Genomic DNA, 25,953 nt, shown 5'->3' on the forward strand with positions numbered 1-25,953 from the left:
ATATACCATCGAACTTGTTGTTTGTGTTCACCATAGCCTTTTTGACCATCTTTTGACCTGTGATAGCCGGTCAAAGGGTTAATGTGAACACAAACAACAAGTTCGAAGGTATGTTAAGTACAAAAAAAAGGAAAGGGAGCAAATGAGAACAAACTCAACAGTTGGTTACCCTCCTGAGTCATTTTCCCTTTACTCATTTACAGCAAATCATACGTCATCTCCTACTGATATTAATGACTTTATGAGATTCATTCTTGTTTCTCTTCAAAACATAACCCACGAAAGAACACTATTCATATATGTACAACTTTGAAATGCACTTGAATATTTATTAGGGGAATCTTGACTAAGCAGGTGCATTTCATGACTACATTTACATTTCTAATCTAATAATTTATCATATCATGAATTTTAGACAAGTCTACAAACGAGTGGAATCACAAGTGCTGTGATTTTTGAGTTTACTTACGTTTAAGATCGAATTTATTGGATGAGATACAACATCAATATGTACAATATCATGCTGCTTTTGCAGACACATCACCATAATATACCTTGAGGTAAACATTTATGCTGATAAATATATATCTCATATACAATCATATTCTTTTGAAGAGAGATGTTGACAGCTAACCACAGTAAGCATAGCATAGACCATGTTTTAACGAAGTTACCCATCTGAAACGCTCTTCATATACGTTCTAGCCAAATAAGGTTGTAGTCTTTGATAATTTTACAACTTTAATTTCATTTAACTTTTTGGGGAAAATGACTAAGGAGGGTAACCAACTGTTGAGTTTGTTCTCATTTAGTCCATTTCCTTTTTTTTTGTACTCAATATACCATCGAACTTGTTGTTTATGTTCACCATAACCCTTTGACCGACTATCACAGGTCAAAAGTCGGTTAAAAGGGTTATGGTGAACACAAACAACAAGCTCAATGGTATATTGAATAAAAAAAAAGGAAAATGACCAAATGAGTACAAACGCAAAAGTTAATTACCCTCAAGAGTTATTTTCCCATTTAACTATATGTTGGAAGGTTGTTAAGATTGTGATTCTACGTATGATCGTTTTTGGGTTTGCAAGATCGAGATCGGGAACCTAAGATCCAAAAAATAAAACATAATTTTAATTTATAATTTTAAAACATGAAAATATTTCAAATATTCAATATTTCGTTCAAAAATTATAAAAATTTCAAAATATGAGTCAGAAGTCGCAATACAAAATAATAAACGGTAAATTGGTAACAATGTAAAAAAACATAAAATGGTAAAAAAAAGTTCATTTAAAAAAAAATCAAGGGAATGTATGATCGGATTGGATCCCGATCCTAGAATCCTATCTACAATCTTACAATTCTATCTGAAATAACGATTCGACTCATTTTTTATACCTAAGATTGTAGGATCGTACGATCAGGATTGCGATTTTTACAACCATTATACGTTGAATCATTATATATATATATATATATATATATATATATATATATATATATATATATATATAGGGTTAGGTTATAATGTGGATGACATATATTGTGTGATCGTAAGAACAATTCTGGACCAATAGATGAAAAGAATGAGTGGCTATGATACGAGGGTTTAGATATTACAATGAGGTAACATGTATCCTATAATCACTCAAAATTTATTAAAAGGGCATTTAAGTCAATTAAACGGTATTTAATGAAGGAAATTTTCGGATTTTAAGAGATTATTGATTCTCCTAATTTTAAAAATCTATTTTTTTTAATTAATTCGGTTTCAATTCTAATGTAATTTTTAATCATATCTTAAATATTACTAAAAGAGAAACTTTATGACATCATCTTAAATAATCTTGACCATTGATTGTATTTCAATCTTATTTTTTCCACCCTTAGATCAAATTGCTGACATCATCTTCCCCATATGGAATGTATTTAATTCTAATAAATGTTTTCCAATCATCAATCAATAACTTACATTCATTGAAATGGAATGTATTTAATTCCAATAAAAGCTTTCCATATTTTACATCTTGAATTTTCAGTTATGAAGATTTTAATATGATCAATTTTAAAAATATATTACTAACAAATCATTTCAATCAAGGCCTTAATATTAACCATTAATATAAATCTGTATATATTAGTAAACCAGTAATATAAAATCTTTTTTTATTAGGAAATCATTAATACCGAAAAATCATATTCAAATTATCACATACATATACGATTCATCATTGAATCCACGACTCACATTTATTTTCAATCGATTCTTTTCTTCAAACCTTCTCCTACAACATCGTTAATATTGCTTATAACTTCCATCATCATTCTCTGCTATCAACATTCGCTCTTGTGCGCTAGAAGGTCAGTACCTTTTTTCGCTTTTTATATTTTTTTCGATCATTTTTTGTTCCTATATCAAATGTATGTATTCATATATTTCGATTTTGTTTGTCACAAATTACATGAAATCAGTTAACTACTTTTCTGAAACTTTTCAAATAAACATGAAAAGGTATTAGGTACCTTTAACAAAACAAAAATTAACTATCCTAGGAACTCATATTAATTACGAAAATGTTACTTTTATATATTAGAGATGATTATGATTTTTTTTTTTAATTTTTATGTCATAAGAGTCCGGCTAATTTTGCATCATTTTAAAATATCATTGAAATTATTATGTTTTTATATATCATATCAACCTACTTTTTTATCTTCGTATAGTAACAATAAAATTTATTAATTTACACAACAAATATAGATATTTCAAATTTTGTAATATTATTATACCTTACAAAATACAATTCCTTACAAAATAAATTTTCATCAGTAATTTCATCCATAATTTCAACAAATTTAAATTTGTATTTTATTTATATAAATATTTTTTAATGATCCCTGATTTTTTTTCTCCAAAAGTATATCAAACATTTACGTTTTAGATAATGTTGCCCTATTATAATTATTATTTTCCAAAAGTATATCCGTTTAATGAGAAATTTGATATAATAAAGGAAGTGAATGTTAATTAAATGAGATATATATTCCATACTTATTACATGAGTTTATTAAAAAAATTTATATCAAGGTGTAAACATTAAACATTTTTAAAGTGAAATTTCAGAATACATACAAACGATAACGTTGTACAATGAAATATAAAATTGAATACACTAAAAAAAAAAACACTATTAAAACAATCAATCTTGAAAATAACATAGTTATAAAAAATTATAAAGTAAGATTAAAATTATAAGATATTAGGAGATTTGTAAAAAGTACATTTAATAAAAGCGTTACGGTTATTACAAAAAATAAGACCGTTAAGATTAGTGAAAATACAATATATAAACTAAATTATCACAATAGTAATGAAATGTCATTATTTGATATTTCATATAATTGACAGATATATCAAATTAAATTGATGATATACTAAAATTATTCAAAGTTGCGCCAAAACTAATGCAAAATTTTTGCGAACACTAAATAAATAAGAACAAACATAAAAGCTAGCAATTTATATTTATAATCAATTTAAAATAAACCAATCATGATTTAGAAAAGAATCTCCATTGATGATATACTAAAATTAAATCTATATAACATTTAACATTTTATAAATTATATTACATAACTTTATTTGAATAAATAAAATAGTTGTTAATATTTAATACAATAGAAAAAACGGTATATTAATTGTCAATATATGTTTAAATTAGGTAACATTAGTATGCAATGAACGTCTAATTAAAATGCTTATAAATATATATATATATATATATATATATATATATATATATATATATATATATATATATATATATCATAACTATATAACACGAGGAAAATCGTTCAACTAATAAAACAAAAAATGATGTCTACAAAAAGATCTTTCAATGATTATATATATATATATCGTTTTCAATGTATTTTCTACATATTTCAATAATACCAATAGTCATATATTTTTTTTTTATAATCATTATACAATATCTATAAACGATTATATGTTTTTTATGCGTTTCCCGCGTTTAATGCGGGCTATAATCTAGTTCGATTTTATTACGTAAGAATTACGTTCTGTTAGAATGATATTCTCTGAGAATATCAAAGTAAATAATAAATAATTTTAAATAATTTTCTTAAAACGAAAACAATAACATATCATTCCAATGTTAAAATGGTAATATTACAATAGTGATAACACTTTTGTGATAATGAACTTAAAATACATTCTTGAAGTAAAATACATGAAAAAAGATACAAATATGTTGATGATGCATTGTAAAAGAATAAATTTGGTAAATTCTAAAAAAAAATATGATTATTATATATATATATATATATATATATATATATATATATATATATATATATATATATATATTCTAAAAGAATAAGACGATGAACATTGTTTTCTTTGTGGAAGATCGGTAACCATTGTTCATCCCGATCCCACACTTCATCACCCAACTTTTAGGCATTTGATCATCACGTCCCCCTTCACACATAATTTATCTCCTATTAGCTTCATGCCCTTGATCATAACATTCCTTAAGAATAACTTCAATAAAATCAAAGTATGTCAGATTGACTGCCACAAGAATAATAAGCTAAGAACATGGAATTAGAGGCATCCTACAAGAATGATATAGAATTCATTTAAATTGTAATTTAAAAACACAAATAGTAAATGAATCAAAAAATACAATCGTCATGAAAATTATGAATTCAATGCATCCTAAAAAAAATAAAATTATAAATTCTAACCGAATATAGTAAACACTAAAAGATTATAATTTATTCTTGAGTCAAATACAATCATTCCTGCAAATGTGACAATGATCCTCTTATCTATGGAGTACAAATAAAAACAAATAAGATTCACTTGTTTTATTGTTTTTAAAAAAAGAAATCATCGTTGCCATGAAAGAAAGAAATCACTTGTTTTAGGGGGAGATTGTATGTGAAAGAAATCAAGAATCTTAATCACTTTATAACAAAAAAAAAAAAAAAAAAGAGCCCCAAATACATGCTAACACTTCTGAATAAGCATTCCATAGAGAACAAATTAAAAATCTTCATAACTTCCTACGATGATAAAGAAATCAATAATACCTCCCAACCATTTAGTCATAGATGTGGCCTCTAATGGGGAATTGTTGAGTCACCGGAGAATAAAATATAATATCAAATATTCTTGATTGTCCGATTATAAGTACTAGGCGCCGATTGACAAGGAGAAGGAAGAAACCGAGTAGTTGTCGACGTGTTCTGGTGCCTAGGGTTTTAAATTAATCTGCCTAAATTAGAAGAATTGGCATGTTAATTCTTTAATTACCAAAATTAATTAGTTAAGATTACATTTTTATTATTATCTAAGTTTTTCAAATGGTTGGTCGATATTAATCTCTACAACCACACAATAATTGTTTATTTGCATTTGAACCTATATATATATATATATATATATATATATATATATATATATATATATATATATATATATATATATAATAAAATTGACAGTGGAAGAGATGAATCAAGGAGCTTATCAATTGTTTTATCTATCTCATAAAAGTTACAGGGGAATGACCTTTTATACGTGACCCAAACAAAGATAACAAACCTAACTCACTTCAAGGAAAAGATAATTATCATCCATATAAAAGATAAATACTACACAGATTCCTAGATAATCTAAACGGTATAAAATAAGTTCCATTACTCCCCCTCAAGTTGGAGCATGTAGATTACGAATGCGCAACTTGACAGCCAAGGCTTGAAGTCTTTCAGATCCAAGTGGTTTAGTAAGAAGGTCTGCTAACTGATTTGTTGTATGAATGGCAACTGGTTCAATCTCTTTAGACTCGACTCTTTCTCGAACAAAGTAGCAATCCATTTCCACATGTTTGGTACGCTCATGGAAAACTGGATTATGAGCAATGTGGCGAGCTGACTGATTGTCACAGAAAAGCTTGGTAGGTGAAAGAACAGGAAATCCAAGCTCAGACAACAACCATCGCATCCACAACACTTCACTAACGGTGGTGGCCATAGCTCGGTATTCAGCCTCTGCAGACGAACGAGATACCACAGACTGTTTCTTCGACTTCCAAGAAACAGGAGCGCCACCCAGTAACAATAAATAACCCGTTCTTGACCTCCTCGAGAACGGACATCCCAGCCAGTCCGAATCACTATAAGCCATGATATCATTTCCCTCTTCTTTAGATAGAAGAATTCCCTGCCCCAACGTAAACTTCAGATAACGTAGCACACGCATGGCAGCATCCCAATGACTTTGTCGTGGGTCAGAAACAAATTGACTGAGTATGCTCACTGAATGAGAAAGGTCTGGGCGAGTAGCTTGTAAATAAAGTAATCGTCCAACCAAACGCCTATACCTGCCTACATCCACACGTTCTTCTTCATCACCTTTATCTAATTTTAAATGTTGTTCCATAGGGAACCGGCTAGGACGATAACCAAGTAAACCTGCATCCTCAAGAATATCGATAGAATACTTGCGTTGACTTAGGACAAGACCTTCTTTTGTTCGAGCCACTTCGATGCCAAGAAAGTATTTAAGATCTCCAAGATCCTTAATACTAAACTGTTCATCAAGATATCGTTTCGTTTCTTCAATTTTTCTACTATCATTGCCCACAACAATGACATCATCAACATAGATCAAAGCTGCAACAAAAATAGTTCCACTTTTGAAGATGAACAACGAAGGATCCGCATGAGATGGAGCGAAACCAAGAATTTGTAAAGCAGCGGTAAACTTGTAGAACCAATTTCTAGAGGCTTGTTTGAGTCCATATATGGACTTTTTGAGTCTGCAAACTCGGTTGTCATTTTTCTATCCGAACCCTTGAGGCATTTTCATATAAACCTCTTCCTCAAGGTCTCCGTGTAGAAAGGCATTATTCACATCTAGCTGATTAATTATCCAATCATTCTTGATGGAAATTGTTAAAAGGACACGGACTGTAACCAATTTAGCCACAGGTGCGAAAGTGTCGTGAAAATCTACTCCTTCCATTTGTGTATAGCCCTTAGCCACGAGCCTTGCTTTGTACCTTTCAACTTCTCCGTTAGGCTTGTACTTGATTTTGTACACCCATTTGGAATCTATGGCGCGCTTACCTTTTGGTAAATATGTTACCGCCCACGTATCATTCAACTCAAGAGCTTTTATTTCTTTGTGCATGGCCATTCTCCATTCTGGATCACGAGAAGCCTGTTTGAAAGTTTTGGGCTCATTGTGTGCCACAATGGCCACTAGAAAAGCTTTATGAGAGTTAGAAAATTTTTCATATGAAACATAGTTAGTGAGAGGATGTACTGTGGAAGCGACTTGAGTGGGAGTACTTTGTGAGTGGTTAATGGATGGGGGCAGTGTCACGTTGTAATCCTTGAACCGAGCTGGTGGATTTTTGATTCTGTCGGGGCGAGCCGTTCTATCTGGGCAGACAGAACTTTCAATATTTAACTCTGTGTCATTTTCGTTATCATGGGCTTGAGAGGTATCTTGGACTGATGGAGTATTATGGGCTGAGGGCGCTGTATCGGGATCGTGCATTGACTCCAGCGAAGGCATAATGCCCACATGTTGATCCGCTGGTTCCTCCACAATGGGACCGCTGTTGTATGTCGGGCTGGGTTCATGCATCCTGCAGCCTGCTTCAAAAGTACATTCTTCAGACTCCACATCATAATCTAAATTGCTCATGGGAAATGTATCCTCCAAAAAACGAACGTCTCTAGATATAATGATTTTATGGCTTTCCAAATCATAAATCTTATAGCCCTTAACACCCTGTAAATACCCCACAAATATTCCCGGTCTCCCACGAGGCTCGAACTTATCTCCGCCAGTTTCTGTGCTACGATAATATGCTAAACATCCAAATACTCGCATATTATCATAGCTAGGCTTTTGACCATAAAGAATCTCATAAGGTGTCAACCCATTCAAGACCTTTGATGGCATTCTATTGAGGACAAAAGTAGCAGTTAAAATACACTCTCCCCAAAAATGCTTTGGTAAATTTGCCTCAAACCTGAGAGCTCGCGCCGTCTCGAGAAGATGACGATGTTTACGCTCCACAACTCCATTTTGTTGTGGAGTGTAAGGGCACGACGTTTCAAGAACCATCCCTTCCTTTGCATAAAATTCTCGCATGGCATTAGATACAAATTCTCCCCCGTTGTCGCAACGTATGCGTTTTATTTGTTTATTAAACTGGGTTTTGATCATTCTGCAGAAGTCTATTAGACATGTACTAGCTTTATCTTTGTGTTTAAGAAGAAAAGTCCACACTGAACGACTAAAATCATCCACTATGGTTAAAAAGTAAAAAGCTTTATTCAACGAAGGAGTTCTATATTTTCCCCACAAATCACAATGAATTAATTCGAAACAAGAAATCGTCTTTATTGTACTAAGTGGAAAAGGTAGTCTTGTGTGTTTTGCTTTGTAACAGGCATCACAATTCGTAGTCTTATTTGAGACATCTTTAATAAAATCTAAAGTAGAAATATTCTTATTTGAGGGATGTCCAAGTCTCTTGTGCCAAACTTCAAAGTTGACCATAAGAGCTTGATGCTTCTTTGCCTCCCCCATCCGGTACAACCCTTCTGAAAAGTTATCCGCACCAATCAAGTGCTTCGTTGACAGATCCTGTATCACAAAAAATCGTGGAAAAAAAGTAACGGCACAATTTAGGCTATTTGTAAGTCTCCCAACCGACAAAAGGTTATAATTGAAATCTGGAACGTGTAAAACACGATTTATTTTAATACCACCCGACAAAAAATGAATACCTTCTCCCTCAACAGACACCTTTTCACCATTAGGAATGACAACAGGTGTCTCTTTCGGGTTTTTAGTGACATTTTCTAAAAAATCGATTCGATGGGTGATGTGTTCAGTAGCACCTGAATCCACAACCCATTCGCAATTAGAATCAATTTTACCTGCCATATGTGCCATTGGTTGAGTGTTTTTACTGCCCACAACGTTTTCCTCCTTAAAATGGTTCACGAACAAGTGATATTGCTCGTCAGTCAAACCTGCGATGGGGCTAGGCCCAAGCTCAACACATGCTGCCTTGGTTCGTGGTTTGTCTTTCTTTCCGGGCCACCAGTCGGGATAGCCGATTATCTTAAAACACCCATCTCTGTTATGTCCTTCTTTCGAACAAAAGGTACAATACTGCTTTTTATCATTTTCTGATTTTTGATATTTTGAAGTTCCTTTGTCAGAAGGCTGTCGTGATGACTGTGATGACTGATATTGCTGCCTCTCTTGATTTTGTTGAGCAACCTTGCGGTTTGAGTGATTAACTTGAAATGCAGTCGCTTCGGCATTCGGCCTCTTTGACCCTGTTGTTATTGCTCGTTGCTGCTCATCTTCAGCGAGAAGGTGGTAAACAATGCTTAACGGGGGTGTGGGTTTCATCGCTAAGATCTGGGTACGAATCACTTAAAAATCGTCATCCAGACCCATAAGAAAGTCATATGTCCTTTCCTTTTCTTTCAGGTCGTTCAACAGTTTTCCAATATTGCATTTACATCCTTCACAGGCACAACGAGGAGTCGGGAGAACGAGTTGCAACTCATCCCAAATTGATCTCAACTTGGTATAGTAATTAGAAACAGTCGTACCTCCTTGTCTTATGGCGTTTGGGTCTGCTTAAGCTCGTATGCTCGTGGGGCTCCCTCCTTCTCGAAACGTTCCTCCAAATCTCTCCATATTTCCGACGAGGTCTTCGCATACCTCACACTAGTCCTTATTTCTCGCTCCATTGCAGTCGTCAGCCACCCTTTTATCATAGCGTCAGCCCTCACCCATGCAAGAGACATCGGTGATTCAGCTCCTGGTTTCTCGATGGTTCCGTCGATTAGTCCCATCTTGTTTTTCGCCAACAAGAAATTGGTCATCTCTTGTTTCCATTCGTTGTAATTGTGATCGTTCAAGACATCATTCACTTGCATCTGTTTGGGATAATCAGACGGGTGAATATAGTATGGCGAGTTGACATCAATCGTCTCCCCACTGGTTTCTTTTCCTGAACCTGTCGGTTTGTCTCCCGCCATGATCTATGACGGATTTTAGGGTTTCTTCTAGATCGTACGCTCTGATACCATAATAAAATTGACAGTGGAAGAGATGAATCAAGGAGCTTATCAATTGTTTTATCTATCTCATAAAAGTTACAGGGGAATGACCTTTTATACGTGACCCAAACAAAGATAACAAACCTAACTCACTTCAAGGAAAAGATAATTATCATCCATATAAAAGATAAATACTACACAGATTCCTAGATAATCTAAACGGTATAAAATAAGTTCCATTAATATATATATATATATATATATATATATATATATATATATATATATATATATATATATATATATATATATATATATATATATATATATATATATCACTACAAAAAAGTATATCGAAAGGCGTTTCCCATTGACCAATTAATTTATTGCACATATTTGTCCAAGTTGCACACCCGGTCCATCCAAGGGTACACAGCACTACGGTCGGGAAAGCGGGGGTCACTGTTATTGGCCGGTTTAAATATTTTTTTAACCGACACTCAGCCCCCCTCAACTTTTGATACATACTATAAGGGAGAGTTGTTTTTTGGATGTATCCATCTGCCCCCCTTTTAGTTTACATATTTTACATTTCAATCTTTCATAATTCGTAATAAATCCAATAGTTTAACATTTTAACTAAAGTTATAGCTGTATCATACAATTTTTTATATTAATGATGTAAAACACTCTTTTTGAAGCAACTTAGCAACATAATTAAATAATCACACAAATTGAAATCAACACCTTTTGGTCTAATTGCTTTTGGCTTCAGATCTAATTTAAAAATACTATAAGTGAAAAAAATAAAAATCTAATAAGCGAGATAATTACTTTCAAAGTTACAACTTATTTTTCCAATATTAATCATGTCATATTTGTCTTTTTAACCAAGCGGTTATAATATTTTTTTTCTTATATAGGTTGTTTAAACAATATAAATGATAAGATAGTAGGTCAAACGAAAGATCATCATTAATATATTGTAGGAAATATAAAAAATTGCACATTCTAGAAATACGCAATAACCTAAATAGGGAGAGACACTTTAAATTAATATTGTACTTGTACAAAAATATATTACTGTAAATTTTTTGATGGATGGGCACATACTCGGATTTGATATGTCATGAGTTACAATATAGGAGATGCATACCTACAAAAGTCTTGCACACTGTACTATAGATTTTATAGATTTTATACTCATTTTTCTTGTTTTGAAAATACACTTGATATATTTTCTCTTGAATAACGATATTAAGTTGATATCTATAAAAGATACTAAATGAATTATAATCACATAAGAGACATACTATTAAACAAAAAACACGTTACTAATAATTGTTTTCTCTTTTCTTTTTTCTTAATAACAAAGTCACTTCTATAACAACAAACCTGTAACATAAATCGTGAAACGATTATTTATAAAATTAGTTTTCTAAATAAAAGTTTTTTAAATTCCATTTTATATTATTTTTACATATATTTCATCAATTATTAACCAGAAAACAAAATTGTTTATTGTTCAATTGGGTGCATGAAACCGGGCAGAAAGCCCGAGCAACCGGAGATAGCCGGTCGCCAAACACAGTGGTGTTAGAATTAGGACCCGCGAATGAAATGATTGCACATTTGCACTAGCAGTTTTGACCCCTCTGTCTCTTCAAAAGCCTCCTCTCTCTCTCTCTCTCTCTCTCTCTCTCTCTCTAAATTCATCAAAATCTTCTTTCATCAGAAAAAGAGATTTTATATTCTGATTAAAAGATTGCTAGTTGATTCTTCAGAAGACAAAAGATTCACCAGCTGTGTTTGTGTGGGATTTAACGACAGAAAAGTTTGTTGATTGTGTTATAGCTTGGGGGATAAGGTGTTTTGTGGAGTTAATTCGCTCAATTTGATGCTAGATTGAAGATTTCTCTTGTTTTGGTTGTGATTTGAGTTGATTTATAGCTTGTGAAGGTGGAGATTCAAGGTTTTGTGTTGTAAAGGAAATTTAGATGTGTTGAAGAAGCTCTTTCATCAAGTAAAATGACATCTTCTGAGGTTTCAAGCAAAGGCAACAGAGACACGTTTTCTTCGTCTTGTTTTAGTGATAGAAATGACGGAGTTACTGACACGAGAAATGGTATGGCTGCCTCCGGTCCCGGTAAAGGTACTTTCCGGCGAGTTTTATTTACGGTCAAGTGTTTTGGGGTTTAATTTCTGTGTAGCTGATTGTATTTCTCTGTTTTCTTGTGTAGCTGATGCGGACATAGCTCTTTATAAGGATCTATGGCGAGCATGTGCGGGTCCGCTTGTCACCGTGCCTCGCGAGAACGAACTAGTGTTCTATTTCCCTCAAGGACACATCGAACAGGTTTAATTTTGAATCATTTTGTAAATCTAGTTTGGTTATTTCATATCTATTGTGTTAATCTATGAAGCCGTCTTGTTAAACACCACTTTCTAAATTAGGGTTTTCAGAAGGTTCATATCTATGATTCTGTTTCTCTTGATGACTTTTAAGGAGTTTTCCTTGATTATTTCCATCAGGTTGAGGCGTCGACAAATCAGGTGGCGGACCAACAGATGCCGGTGTATAACCTTCCGGCCAAGATACTTTGCCGAGTCGTTAACGTCCAGTTGAAGGTACAATTATTGAAGATGTTGAACTTTCCGTTAATTTTTGTGTTTCTTTAGAGGGTTTTTTTCTTCGCTTTAGCTGATGTGTGTTGGTTTAATTAATTTTTTTTTCATCGATGCATGTGCGTATAGGCAGAGCCAGACACGGATGAGGTGTTCGCGCAAATTACTCTGATGCCTGAACCTAATGTGAGTCTTTCAAGATTTGTAACGAAGCTCCTTTATTTAACAACCTCTATTCTTCTTACTAAATTTATGTGACGACAGCAAGACGAAAATGTCGTCAAGAAGGAACCACCACCACCACCAGAATCACAGTTTCGTGTGCATTCTTTTTGCAAGACGCTGACTGCTTCAGATACTAGCACTCATGGTGGATTTTCAGTTCTCAGACGTCATGCTGATGAATGCCTTCCTCCATTGGTTAGGATCTTACTTTAAACCAATCGTTTCCAGTTACTTCATCTGTAATATTTCTGATCGGTGTTTTCTTTTCTTTTGTTTTGTTTTTGACAGGACATGTCAAGGCAACCCCCAACACAGGAATTGGTGGCTAAGGATTTACATGGAAGTGAATGGCGTTTCAGGCACATATTCCGAGGTAAAAATCTTCTCCAAAATCAGCAGATTGTGTCGTTTCATGTTTCTTGATAATTGTTTGTTAAATCAAACGGCAGGTCAACCCCGAAGGCATCTGCTTCAAAGTGGTTGGAGTGTATTTGTTAGTTCAAAAAGGCTTGTAGCTGGGGATGCTTTTATATTTCTAAGGTCAAAGTCAAAATCATAAACTTGTTGTTTTTCATCCTTTTCATACATACACTTGATTTCTCGACTAATATTTGTGAATAAAATTTACAGAGGCGAGAATGGTGAACTTCGTGTAGGAGTAAGACGTGCAATGAGACAACAACCAAACATACCTTCATCTGTCATATCCAGCCACAGCATGCATCTTGGAGTCCTTGCAACAGCCTGGCATGCCATTCAAACTGGAACAATGTTCACAGTTTATTACAAACCTAGGTACTTTTAACGATTTCGTTATCTATCTTTTATTCATCCCATTTTATGATATTAACAGTTTCACAATTAAAATCTCACAGGACTAGTCCATCAGAGTTCATTGTTCCCTTCGATCAATACATGGAATCTGTCAAGAACAATTATTCTATCGGAATGAGATTTAACATGAGGTTCGAAGGCGAAGAGGCTCCAGAGCAAAGGTAGATTGATTTTCCTCAACAGTTTCTTGACTACATGTCTTGGTTTTATCTTTTTAACATAATAATTTGTTGTAGATTTACTGGAACTATTGTTGGGATTGAAGAACGTGAGCAACAAAGATGGCCAGATTCAAAATGGAGATACTTGAAGGTAAGATGGGATGAAAGCTGTACAATCCCACGTCCAGAAAGAGTTTCACCATGGAAAATAGAACCTGCTCTTGTTCCTCCTGCAATCAATCCACTTCCAATCCACAGACAAAAGAGACCTCGGTCAACCATGTTGCCTTCATCCCCTGATTCCTCTGTTCTCACCCGAGAAGGTCCATCAAAAATGGTGACAGCAGACCCTTCACCTGCAACCGCAAACGCATTCTCAAGGGTCTTGCAAGGTCAAGAATTATCGACCTTGAGACCCACTTTTGTGGATAGCAACGAATCAGATTCATGTGATAGGTTAATCCAGTGGACACCTTCTGTAGTAGATGATGAAAAACGGCATCATGGGTCAGATAGAATTTTATCAGTTGGGAGAACTCCAGAGTCATCTTTCACAGATCTGTTATCAGGTTTCGGGTCTACAAACGAATTGTCTACTACACCTACACCTACACCTAACGAATCAAAATTCAACTTACATTCAAATCCATGGTCCATTATGCCATCCGGTTTATCCCTCAGCTTGTTGGGTGGTGGCATGAAAAGCAATGAAATTTCATATCAAAGCCGAGATGTTAGGTTTAGTGCTTTTGACGAGTATTCCGGTCAACATAGTCAAAGGGGAAACGGAGAGCAGGCTGGTAAGTGGGTGATGCCTCCGCCATCTCTTACTTCGTATCTCCAGATGCCTTCTCATTCCAGTGATGTGAATGTGATTCCAAAGTTATCTGTTCAACAGAAACCAAAAGATGGAAACTGTAAAATATTTGGGGTGCCACTTGCTGGTAACAGAAACATATCAGCAGATGCAGCAGCAACACATCAGTACCACATATTTGATTCTGATCAATCCAAGCGTTTGAAAGTCAACGATAGTAATCCATCTAAAGAGCAAGATAAAGAATACCAACATTTCCAGCAAGCGAAACTCCAAGGTGTTTCTGTTTCTACAAGGAGTTGTACAAAGGTATTTGTATGTTTGTGTGAAATTACCATCTCACCCTCTGATAAAATCTTGTCAGTGTTTTGACCGACTTGAGAATAATTTGTCAGGTTCACAAACAAGGGATTGCTCTTGGGAGATCAGTGGATCTTACTAAATTTAACGACTACGATGAACTGATTGCTGAGCTGGACGTTATATTTGAATTCAATGGTGAACTAAAGACACGCAACAAGAACTGGCTGGTTGTGTATACAGATGATGAAGGTGACATGATGCTTGTTGGAGATGATCCATGGCAGTAAGTAACTGTGAATTACTAACTGATTGGCTTTTTGTTATGTTGATGTTCTTATTATTATTATTTTTATCAATGTCAGGGAATTCTGTGGGATGGTTAGGAAGATCTTCATCTACACCAGAGAAGAGGTTCAGAGAATGAATCCGGGGACTTTAAATTCAAGAGACGAAGACAATTCATCGGTAGCAGAAGGCATGGACGAAAAAGACACAAGGAAAATCGAAAACGCATAAGTGCTCTAATTCATATATTATATAAATTAGGTAATGTTTTGCATACTATTTTTTTATTATTATAAAAATGGCGTTGATATTGATTGATACACATGGTTATGGATTTTACAGGTCGATGTTGTAGGTGAATTAGGGAGTAGTGGTATTGGGAACAACTGAAATAAATATTCGAGTTGCATCAAGATTCTACTCCTTCCAACTTCCCGAATGATGACGTTGAGTCTTGGTAATATAATATTTTCAATTTTGGACAACTGGAGCTATAATATATATATATATATTGCTATGTTAGCTCCTCTATATATAATATATGATACACGTAAACATATATATATAATATAATATAACGATGTTTGAGAACAGAACATGGTGTAATGCTTTTCGGTCTCAAGTCGTTTTACCCTGTACAGAGTCTGTTTTCCCACTTGCATGCATGTAACAAGTATATGTCAATGAAAGACTCGATTTGGCTTATAGCTATAGCCTACATTCTCAAATCTTATTTCACGCGTGTTATTTAGCCATAAATTTTCCATCAAGTTGTGTTTCGACTTTGTATGCTTATCTTGTATCCAAGAACAAAAATGTTGGAACTTTGTAGCCTTCGTAATTGTTGTTCTAACTAGATATATATTTAGTTAAAAAATGTTGTAAAATAATTTTTGAAAGTGTTTGTAAATTGAAACTTTTGATAAGTGGTATAAAATATCAACAAAAATGTAAAGCATGTGAACATGAGTGTTTATGTGGTTTAGTTACGGAACCACCTTCGTCTACTGCCATAGTTTTATGGGATTAAGGTCTTACAATTATATACATAATTGGTGGGGTGGGACCCTACTTAACAATAAAACATATGTTATGTATTGTGAATTGTGATTATTGGAACCCCTTCTAGAGTAGAACACGGCTTTGGAGATTCCTTTCACAAACAACTGCAAGTACAACGACGTATTGGTCTGGGAATATTGGACATATGATAAAAATAAATCAACGGTTGTTGCGTTGCGTGTGACCAGGTTAGGAACATTCCTGTTGGGAAAGCAGTATAGGTTGTTGAAAAGGAAAAAAAGGGAAAAGGGAAAAGGCGATTGTGGAAACTTGAAAAATATCTTTTCAAGGACCTGTGAACTGTTTTAACCCAATTGTTGAGTTTTGACTATTATTATGGAGTTTGACCTGGAGTCGACTAAAGAAAATAGCTATTGGGCCTACGGCGCTCTAAATATTTGACCGAATCAACTATTTACTAAGACGATCTTATTTGTTTTAGTGGGGTATAGAATTAGAAGTATGGTTAGATACTTAGATGAAACTAAAATGACCATGTTTTAGTATTTAGGATCCAAATGGCGAGTATCGCAAAATCATTTCTTTATTTAAATATCAGGCCTTAAAAACCCACCGCTGCTAGTTTAGTGATGTACAAGGTTTGTCAATAAGTTCCAACAAAAGGTAATTAGCGAATTTCTAATTCTTTATATTCAATCTATCTGTTTGATGAGTCATACTAAAACAATTTTTGATTGAAATGATTAATAATTAGAAGGAATAATCAAATTGAATTCACCGATTTACAAGGGTGGTCAATTTATTGTCCGATTAAGGATTTTTATCTTTGAAACCAATGGAAGGGGTAATACACAGAAACAAAATCATACAGAAATGGTCAACTGTTTTGACGTCCCAAAAATACTATGAGGTGCTCGAAAATGGTTGAGATAGTTGAATAAAAGGACTACCATGACTATAGCCTCCGGTAAAGTTACCAATAGGCTCACAAAAAAAAACCGGTTCAGGATCCGACCGGTCACTGAACCGGTAAACCGGTTCACCATAAACCGGTCCACTATGAACCGAACCGATTCAAGAACCAAACCCCCAGTTTGAACCCGTTCGAGATTTTAGATATTGAAACCGGTTTAATACCCGTGAACCGGTTTAGAACCTGTAGTAAAACCGATCAAACCGGTGTAACCGTTTTAGATAGGTTCGAGTTTAATAATGAAGGAACCGGTTTGAACCGAACTGGTTTTACTATTTACGAATAGAAAATCGGTTCGGTTTGGAAAAAAAAACCGGCTTGCTCACCCCTAGATACCAAAGACAAAATAATACCTGGTTATGGAGACACTGTTTCATTTGTGTAGGCCGGTCCCGCAACCAAATATAGTTAAATTGTATCTTCTCAACTATTATACTTGGACCTCATAAAAGATCTCGCAAAGTTAGAATATATTACAAGCACAAGCTCTATAAATTGAGTCTTCTAATTAACAAACTCCACACAACTTTCTCATCTCTTTCTATTAAGGGAAAATGACTTAGGAGGGTAACTACTTTTTATCCGTGTTCACATATTGACAACTTCTTCTTTTTTGTATTTAATAAAGCAATTAACTTGGTTTAACAGTTTAAATTACACCAATATTACCGGCTAATACATGTTTTAACAGGTAATTCAAAGGGAAAATGACTTAGGAGGGTAACTACCTCTTATCCGTGTTCACATGTTGGCAACTTCTTATTTTTTGTACATAAGAAAGCAACTAATTTGTTTTAACAATATAACACCCCAAAAATCATGACCAAAAATTTCGTTTTTAATTTAATACTAAAACCATAATTGTCAAACCATTAATTAAATACTCCGACATCGGGCCCCGCCCGACATGAGGCCCTGCCTGGCATCGAGCCTCGCTCGGTATACAGGTTTGTCTCTCTTAGGCCTCGCCCGCTAAACACATACAATCATATAACATGCTAACACATAAAGAAACATACTCTACTATATCCCTGTCCTAAGAAACATACTCTGCTAATAATGAGATACAGAACATCGTCCATACTCAGCTAGTGATGAGATATGGGACCTCGCCCACACTCACGTCCTTACCAGGCACATACAAGTATCACACAGACAACAAGTATAATCTAACATGCAAACATTCCTCGGGCACCCGCCCGACATCGGACCTTGGTCTAGAATAACATACTAGCATACAATGCCTAGGGCTAACCCCCGGGTCTTCCTACTCATAGACTACATGAGCTAACATTATGGCCTTAGACCAATTCACACAGTGAGGAGACTCACCTTGCACTGCTGAAGCCATGGCTGGAACTAGTTGAGTAAGGACGAAGTTCCGTATCTCATTATTAGCAGAGTATGTTTCTTAGGACAGGGATACGGTAGAGTATGTTTCTTTATGTGTTAGCATGTTATATGATTGCTTGTGTTTAGTGGGCGGGGCCTAAGAGAGACAGATCTGTATACCGAGTGGGGCTTGATGCCACACGGGGCCTGATGTCGGGCGGGGCCCGATGCCGAAGTATTAATTTAATGGTTTGACAATTATGGTTTTAGTATTAAATTAAAAACGAAACTTTTGTTCATGATTTTTGGGATGTTACAATGTTAAAACAAGTTAGTTGCTTTCTTATGTACAAAAAATAAGAAGTTGTCAATATGTGAACACGGATAAGAGGTAGTTACCCTCCTAAGTCATTTTCCCTTTGAGTTACCGGTTAAAACATATATTAACCGGTAATATTTGTGTAATTTAAACAGTTAAAACAAGTTAGTTGCTTTACTATGTACAAAAAAGAAGAAGATACCTTTTATATAAATGGTAGCTGTAGTTTCTCATCTCTTTATATTAAATACCTTTTATATAATTATTGATTTATTGCATCCAAATGTAGGGTCAAAGGAACAAATACTATCAAAGTTTACCTTTTAGTTTATAAATTAAAATTCTTTGTCTTTTCCATATGTTAAGCTAACTTGATAATTATATACGCCCTACATTTGGATGCAATAAATCAATATTTGTTCCTTTGACCCCTTTCAATTTATACAATACTATCAAAGTTTACCTTTTAGTTTAAAATTTTAATTTATATAATTATCAAGTTAGCTTAACGTATGGAAAAGAAAGACAAAGAATTGTTTTATTTATAGTAAATTCAAAAAAGAACATACAAGAGAAACGAAGAACCTCAATTGTGATTTAAGTTACACCTTACTTATTACAATGTAAGCCCCCAACCATATTAAAAATTTGATTTCGCCCCTGCTTTTTGTAATATGTAATCCGCACCTATTGTATGGGGTTACGTGAATTAAGACTTGTGGTAATCCGAGAAATTATGCTAATTAGAGATTGCAAAAACACATAACTTTGCCTTGTTCATGTTATTTGAGACAATAATTTGACAGAGTATAAGTGTTATAATCGATCAACCTCTTCTGTAACAACGAAGATGTTTATAGAAGCAATAGGTACTTAAAATTAGTTATTTTTTTACATGAAGTTGTCTATTTGGAACATACACACATATTTGTTTTTGGCGGGACAATAAGCCAACTTTTTTTTACATTGATAAAAATATTTTGGACACTTATTTCTATGAATATTAAACATTAAAATTGTGAAGACTTATTAGGATTTGAACAAAATGAAGTTCTAACAATTTACCTGAGGAAAGAAACCACAAATCTTATGGGGTCTTAATAATCTTTGATTTTTCCGCAGCCAGATTACTAAGGTACATTGTATATATAACTATATATAAAGATAAATCTACGGTTTTAATTTGGTTTTTGGCTAGAAAACCAGTTCCTGATCGCTGCTACTGCAACCAAACGTTGGAAGAAAAAATTCTAGGGACCCAACCTATGTGCATTTTTGTGGCTGAAATCTAATATTTTGGTATATTTATGGTCAAAATTAAATACCTAGCTCAATGTAAAAACACTTGATGTAATTGTAAATTATATTTCAATTAGTTCGTAAATGAACGTAACAGAATTAGCTTAATGGTATAAAACAATGTAAATCTTTGTTTTATTTGCATCTTTAATTGTGTCTTTATTGTTGTTGGAAACCTAACACTCCAGTCCACACACAAACATCAATCAGATATGAAATATAAAATAAAAAAACTCCAAGAAACACAATGATCAAACAAAATAACATAAAATGCCTAGCAACATTTTGCAAATTTAGCTAACTTCAGCACGCCTATCTATCTGACTAGATCTAAGGACTGAACAAAAACAACCTTCATATGAAAAGCTACAACTTTTTAAACTAAAACCAAACAACCCAAATCTCAAATCTCTAAACCACTCAAGCGACGCCATGGTAACCAGCGGACTCCAGCAGCACTGCTTTCACTTGATCAGGATGAACATCTTGACCTTCTTTGCATTGCTAAATTCAGGAAACACACCATAAAACAACAAAAACGGATCAAGTAAAAGAAATGAAAGATAAAATGAAATATACCTCAGCTCGAAAAACATCAAGAGCGAAGCCATTGAAGCAACTTATGACAGCTTGTTGAATGTCTAAACCAAGATTATCAAGAGCTCTCATGGTTGATAGAAGCAAACCAGGCCTCCTACTGCAAAACATATGGATATTCACTGCTCTTCCTTCTCTCTGTCTCACTTCAACCTAAAACCACCGCAAAAAATCAACATTTTAACAAGTGATTCATCATAATTTTGTAAAAGTAAAGGGAAACTGGGATTAGTACTCTTGCAGGTTGGCCAGTTGGGCTAGGGATCGCGGTGGGGCAAAGTTCTTCCTTGATTCTTGAAGGGAGACTGGTCGGAGTTGGGGTTAGAGGGTAGAAACCGGTGGGGGTGCCGCTGCCGGGGGTGGTTATGGTGGTGGTGGGTGTCAATGATGAGGTTGATGGGGTTGATTCGAGTTCATAGTTAAGGTCGTTGATCTTCTGAAGAAGCTCTTTCAGGTACTCTATCGCATCTCCAAGAATTGAAGCTCTGTCCATCTGAAACAAGAACATTAATGGCGTTTCATGAATAATTTGAAAAAATCTTCTTAATTAGAGGTTTTTCTTTCATGGGGTTTCATCAAGATTCCATCTTTAAAGTTTTAAAAAATGTCGGATAATAATTCTGAACATGCACGAGAAAGATATGTGAAACAAAGAGGGAATTCTTGATTCTCACCTTGCTGATTTTGGGGACTACAGATCTGAGCATGTAAAGCCGGTCGTTTAGCTTCTTTCTCCGACGTCTTTCCGCCATTAAATTCTTCGCCGGCAACCCTTTCTTCTTCCCCTTTTGATTGCTCCCGATGCCGCCAGTGACAGTACTGTTTGGATTAGAGCTATTCCCACCGTTAATTTTGATCCCATTTTCTTCAAAATTTGTGGTGGTGTTCATCGTGATATCATCGGAATCGTAATTCAAACCGGAGCCATCCAAACTCAGGTTATCCACATCATCCCAACTGCCATTGCTGCTCTTCCTCTTCTTCTCATTCATCCCATCACTACCACCACCGCCGGCGGTGTTGACGTCACTTAAACTTCTTCCCAGTCCAGCTCCTCCACCATCGCCGTCGATAGTGGTGTTGATATCACTCAAATTTCTTCTCAGGGCAGCTCTTTTTTGAAATAAAGTCGGTGGAGCTCCGGCCGAAGCAAAACTATCCAAAGGTTTAAGCAATTTCGACCGGTTCAAACCCAACGAAGTTCCTGTTAACCCATCTTCCAAAGATGGAAACACCGGCGTCCCGAATCCATTTCCGGCCAATTGAAGCAAGTGAGTAGTCGAAAATTGAGGATCTGAGTTCAAACTCGAAACACCCATTTGGGTTTGTCCCCCTAAATCACAAAACCCAGGTAGAATTCCATTCCCACAACCAAGATCAAAGGTTTCATCTAACGGGTTGTTTGAAATTGGGTTCAAAATCGAAGAAATTGAGGGTCTTGGAGGTAAAAAGAAATGAACCTGATTTGGGTCGAGGTTTTGAAAAGCAGAAGTCGGTGAACATGACGATGAAGAATCAACTGGTTGCAACAGAAGATTACTCTGCTGCTGCAAGAACCAATTGTTGTTATTTTCTTCTTCAGCTTCTAGCATTGATTTAAATGTAGAAATAGAATTGATTTCATGATTCTCTTCATTTTTTTGGTTTGTTTGATTCCCTCTCTCATCATCCATCCAAACAACACTATTAACTCTTGAAAGCATCTCGAAGTTGGTGGTTTCAGAGAGAGAATGGGATTGGAGAAGACGATGGAAAGGGGAGTGGATTTATATTGTTGTAAGACGCAAAAAGACAAGCTCGAAAAAGAAAAAACGTTACTTTGCGGTGCTATGATTACAAACTGAGCTGGTGCTTCGAAAGTGTACAAGTTATAATGCATAAAGTACTCTGTCTTTTTCTGTTTGTTTTTTGGTAGAAGCTTTGTGTTTGGCTTTTGAGCCTCCAAACAAGGGAAAATGACACCTTTTATGATTATTCTTTTTTGGATAATCAGTTTTTTTAAAACTTTAAAAAAAAGGTTGAATATCATTTATAAAAGGGATAATGATTTGAAAAGGTAACGAACTTTCGATTTTTTATCACATTTAGTCACTAAACTTTTTTTTGTTATCTATTTGTCATTAAACTATTGAAACTGTTCACATTTTACCCTTATGACCGGCTGTTACCGGTCATAAAGGTAAAATGTGAACAGTTTCAATAGTTTAGTGGCAAATAGATAACGAAAAAAAGTTTAGTGACTAAATGTGAACAAAATCGAATGTTTGTTTCCCTCAAAAAGTTCAATGATTAAATGTGAACAAACTTACTATTGTATTATGTTTTAGCAAAATTATTTATTTTTGTTTAATTGTAGCAACATTTGTTGATGAAGAAATCTATGAAATAAAAAAACAAAATGCAACATCCGGATTTCCAGGTATCATAATTTAAGTATTTTTCTTTTGAGTTAAGAAGAGAGACTCGGCGAGTTGACGCCTTAACTCGTCGAGTAAGGTCGCGACTGATGACTCGGATTAATGAATGGACTCAACAAGTCGGTGAGGCGACTCGACAAGTCTGCGCTGTTGGTAGAAACCCTAAATCTTTGGGCCCGAGCCATATTTGGCCTTCAATTACCACTACCTTTCCCATAAGTGAGAACCCTAGCGAGCTTGAGTGTGTAGAGTGAGAGGAAGAGCTATCTTGAGCTTTTTGGTGAGATAGATCTGGACCATTCTAGGTTCAGAGAGCCGAGAATATGAAGCTTTAGTAGAGTAAACCTTGGCGTTCGAAGTTAGGAAGCATTTATGGGACTTTTATGGTAGATATAGCTACTTTCATCTTACACATAGATATGAAGTATTTTATATAAGTTACATGCTATGTGTGCATATTATTTGAATACTTGCTGTCTATGCTGGATGAACGATTTTATACATGTTTTAAAAGATTTAAACGGTATATTTATTTTATATCTACAAATATGTTGCAGATGAAACATGGGTAGATGAAATAGTTGGTGTGTGATGAAATAAAATGATGAGAAATATGTGATGATAGAAATGTGATGATAATTAGGTATATAGATGATGATGAATATGTGATGTAGGATGAAAGGAGATACCATAGCCCTAACCAGCAATGTGGCGATGTAGTCATCTACTAGAGTATAAATGGCGACCACGGACTATTCTAGACAACACAGTGGAAACACCAGCATGCCCATGACCTGTAGGTGATGAATTACGAGTTCAGGCGATGTTGTAACTACGTATTCATGCGATGATACTCTAACCCCTTACTATGAATTACGAGTTCAGACGATGTTGTAACTATATATTCATGGGATGTCACAAATTTCGCATGCCAAACCAATGGTCATAATTCACATCAGTGAGAATGGTTCATTTTTTTGTAAAACCAAAATCAAATTGGAAATTTTGATTTTTTATTTTGGAAAATGTCAAACCATTGGTTTTGTATTTCGGTTTCGGTTTTTTGTTTTTTTTTAAAATATATTTTTAGGGTTTTGTTTTCTTTTTTATTTCATAGATTTCTTCATCAACAAATGTTGTTACAATTTAACAAAAATAAATAATTTGCTAAAACATAATACAAGAGGAAGTTTGTTCACATTTAGTCATTGAACTTTTTAGAGGGAAACAAACTTTTGACTTTTGTCACATTTAATCACTAAACTTTTTTTCGTTATCTATTTGCCATTGAACTATTGAAACTGTTCACATTTTACCCTTATGACCGGCAACAGCCGGTCATAAGGGTAAAATGTGAACAGTTTCAATAGTTCAATGGCAAATAGATAACGGAAAAAAGTTTAGTGACTAAATGTGACAAAAATCGAAAGTTCGTTACCCTTTCAAGTCATTATCCCTTTATAAAACCGATAAAGGACATTATAGATTTTCAGCTAGATGGCTTGTGCCTTGTATAGCTAGTTTATAGATAAAAGACATTTATCTAACATAACCTAGTAATAATATTTTTTTAAGGGTTTTTCAAAAAATTGATAATCTCATATTGTAATTTAAAGTCTAAAACTAGACTGTAAATGATCAAACAAAATAAGCAACGTATAAAGATCATGTGTTTTGTGGGGTAAATGCAAACTCTTGTTCAAATACTTTCAATAATTTATTAACACAAACTTTACACTCATTATTTGTAATAAAAAGATTTCCATATTAATAACATAACCGTAACTTTACATGATTACTAATAATAACATAATCATAGTTTCACATTATATTATATTCAGTTTTTGTTAAAGAAAATTTACAATTCTTTTACCAAACCTGAACATTATAATATTGTTTTAATTTTCTCTCAAATATGTAATATATTTATTCGAAAGATATTATAGTTTAAGATAAATTTTGAATCTAAAAATAAAAGTTATACTCTTACGAATATAAACATGCCAAGCAAAGCGGAGCATCACACTAATTGAGTCAGGTTCATTTAAAGGTATAAAACTCATGATCGAGCCTGTTAAGAGTTTGGAGCTTCAAGCTCAAGCTCAGCTCGTGAAGCATATAAAGCTCAAGATTGGCTCGTTAATGCTCGTTTTTTCGTGACGCTCATTAAAGATTGGAATTGGCTCGTTGTTTTCTTTTTTCATATTTTATTAATATATAAATAATAAATAATAATACATAAAATAAAAATATAGTATAGCAAAGCCCTCCTTAGGCTCGCAAACTTAAACAAACCCTCACTTGCACGATTTAAATCAGACTCGTTTACTAAATGAGTTTTAGGCACTCTTTTATTAAATATGGTTCAAGTATATTAAATCATTTTCTCGATAAGAATACTTCTTCTGTCAAGTGGATGTAGATCATATCCACAAATCAGTGTGTCTTTTGGAGATTTTATTTTCTTTTTATTCCTAACAATTATACATAAGCTAGCTCATAAATGGTAAGTTAATATATACTATTATTTAATATCATCTGATAAATTCTTCAAAATTATAACAATAAATAAATCATAATTTCAATAATTCAAGTGTTGCTATGGA

The 25,953-nt window shown here is 34.1% G+C and overlaps 3 protein-coding genes across 4 annotated transcripts; 1 reads left to right on the forward strand and 2 right to left on the reverse strand.

The window, feature by feature from the left end:
* Positions 1–9,693: 9,693 nt before the first annotated feature.
* LOC145045081 (uncharacterized) lies at positions 9,694–10,116 on the reverse strand. The gene has a single exon (XM_078993430.1). It carries the CDS (start codon positions 10,114–10,116, stop codon positions 9,694–9,696), a length of 423 nt encoding a protein of 140 aa, XP_078849556.1.
* Positions 10,117–11,761: 1,645 nt separating this feature from the next.
* LOC145046917 (auxin response factor 2B-like) lies at positions 11,762–16,092 on the forward strand. 2 transcript variants are annotated; one of them, XM_078995180.1, is made up of 13 exons: positions 11,762–12,289; positions 12,378–12,493; positions 12,670–12,765; positions 12,892–12,948; positions 13,027–13,182; positions 13,276–13,360; positions 13,437–13,527; positions 13,618–13,782; positions 13,863–13,982; positions 14,058–15,108; positions 15,195–15,385; positions 15,465–15,648; positions 15,730–16,092. In XM_078995180.1, the coding sequence occupies exons 1-12, from the start codon at positions 12,166–12,168 to the stop codon at positions 15,616–15,618; spliced, it is 2,406 nt and encodes an 801-aa protein (XP_078851306.1). In that variant the 5' UTR covers positions 11,762–12,165; the 3' UTR covers positions 15,619–15,648; positions 15,730–16,092. The 2 variants fall into 2 exon arrangements, with proteins under 2 accessions (XP_078851306.1, XP_078851307.1); XM_078995181.1 differs by having other exon boundaries at positions 11,762–12,262.
* A 4,349-nt stretch (positions 16,093–20,441) lies between these two features.
* On the reverse strand, positions 20,442–22,738 carry LOC145046918 (transcription factor ICE1-like). The gene is made up of 4 exons (XM_078995182.1): positions 21,605–22,738; positions 21,166–21,423; positions 20,913–21,083; positions 20,442–20,837 (listed from the first exon to the last, which is right to left on the reverse strand). The coding sequence occupies exons 1-4, from the start codon at positions 22,631–22,633 to the stop codon at positions 20,754–20,756; spliced, it is 1,542 nt and encodes a 513-aa protein (XP_078851308.1). The 5' UTR covers positions 22,634–22,738; the 3' UTR covers positions 20,442–20,753.
* Positions 22,739–25,953: the final 3,215 nt, after the last annotated feature.

The sequence above is a fragment of the Lactuca saligna genome, chromosome 5 (assembly GCF_052625555.1).
Source record: "Lactuca saligna cultivar CGN05327 chromosome 5, ASM5262555v1, whole genome shotgun sequence".
Lineage (NCBI taxonomy): Eukaryota > Viridiplantae > Streptophyta > Magnoliopsida > Asterales > Asteraceae > Lactuca > Lactuca saligna.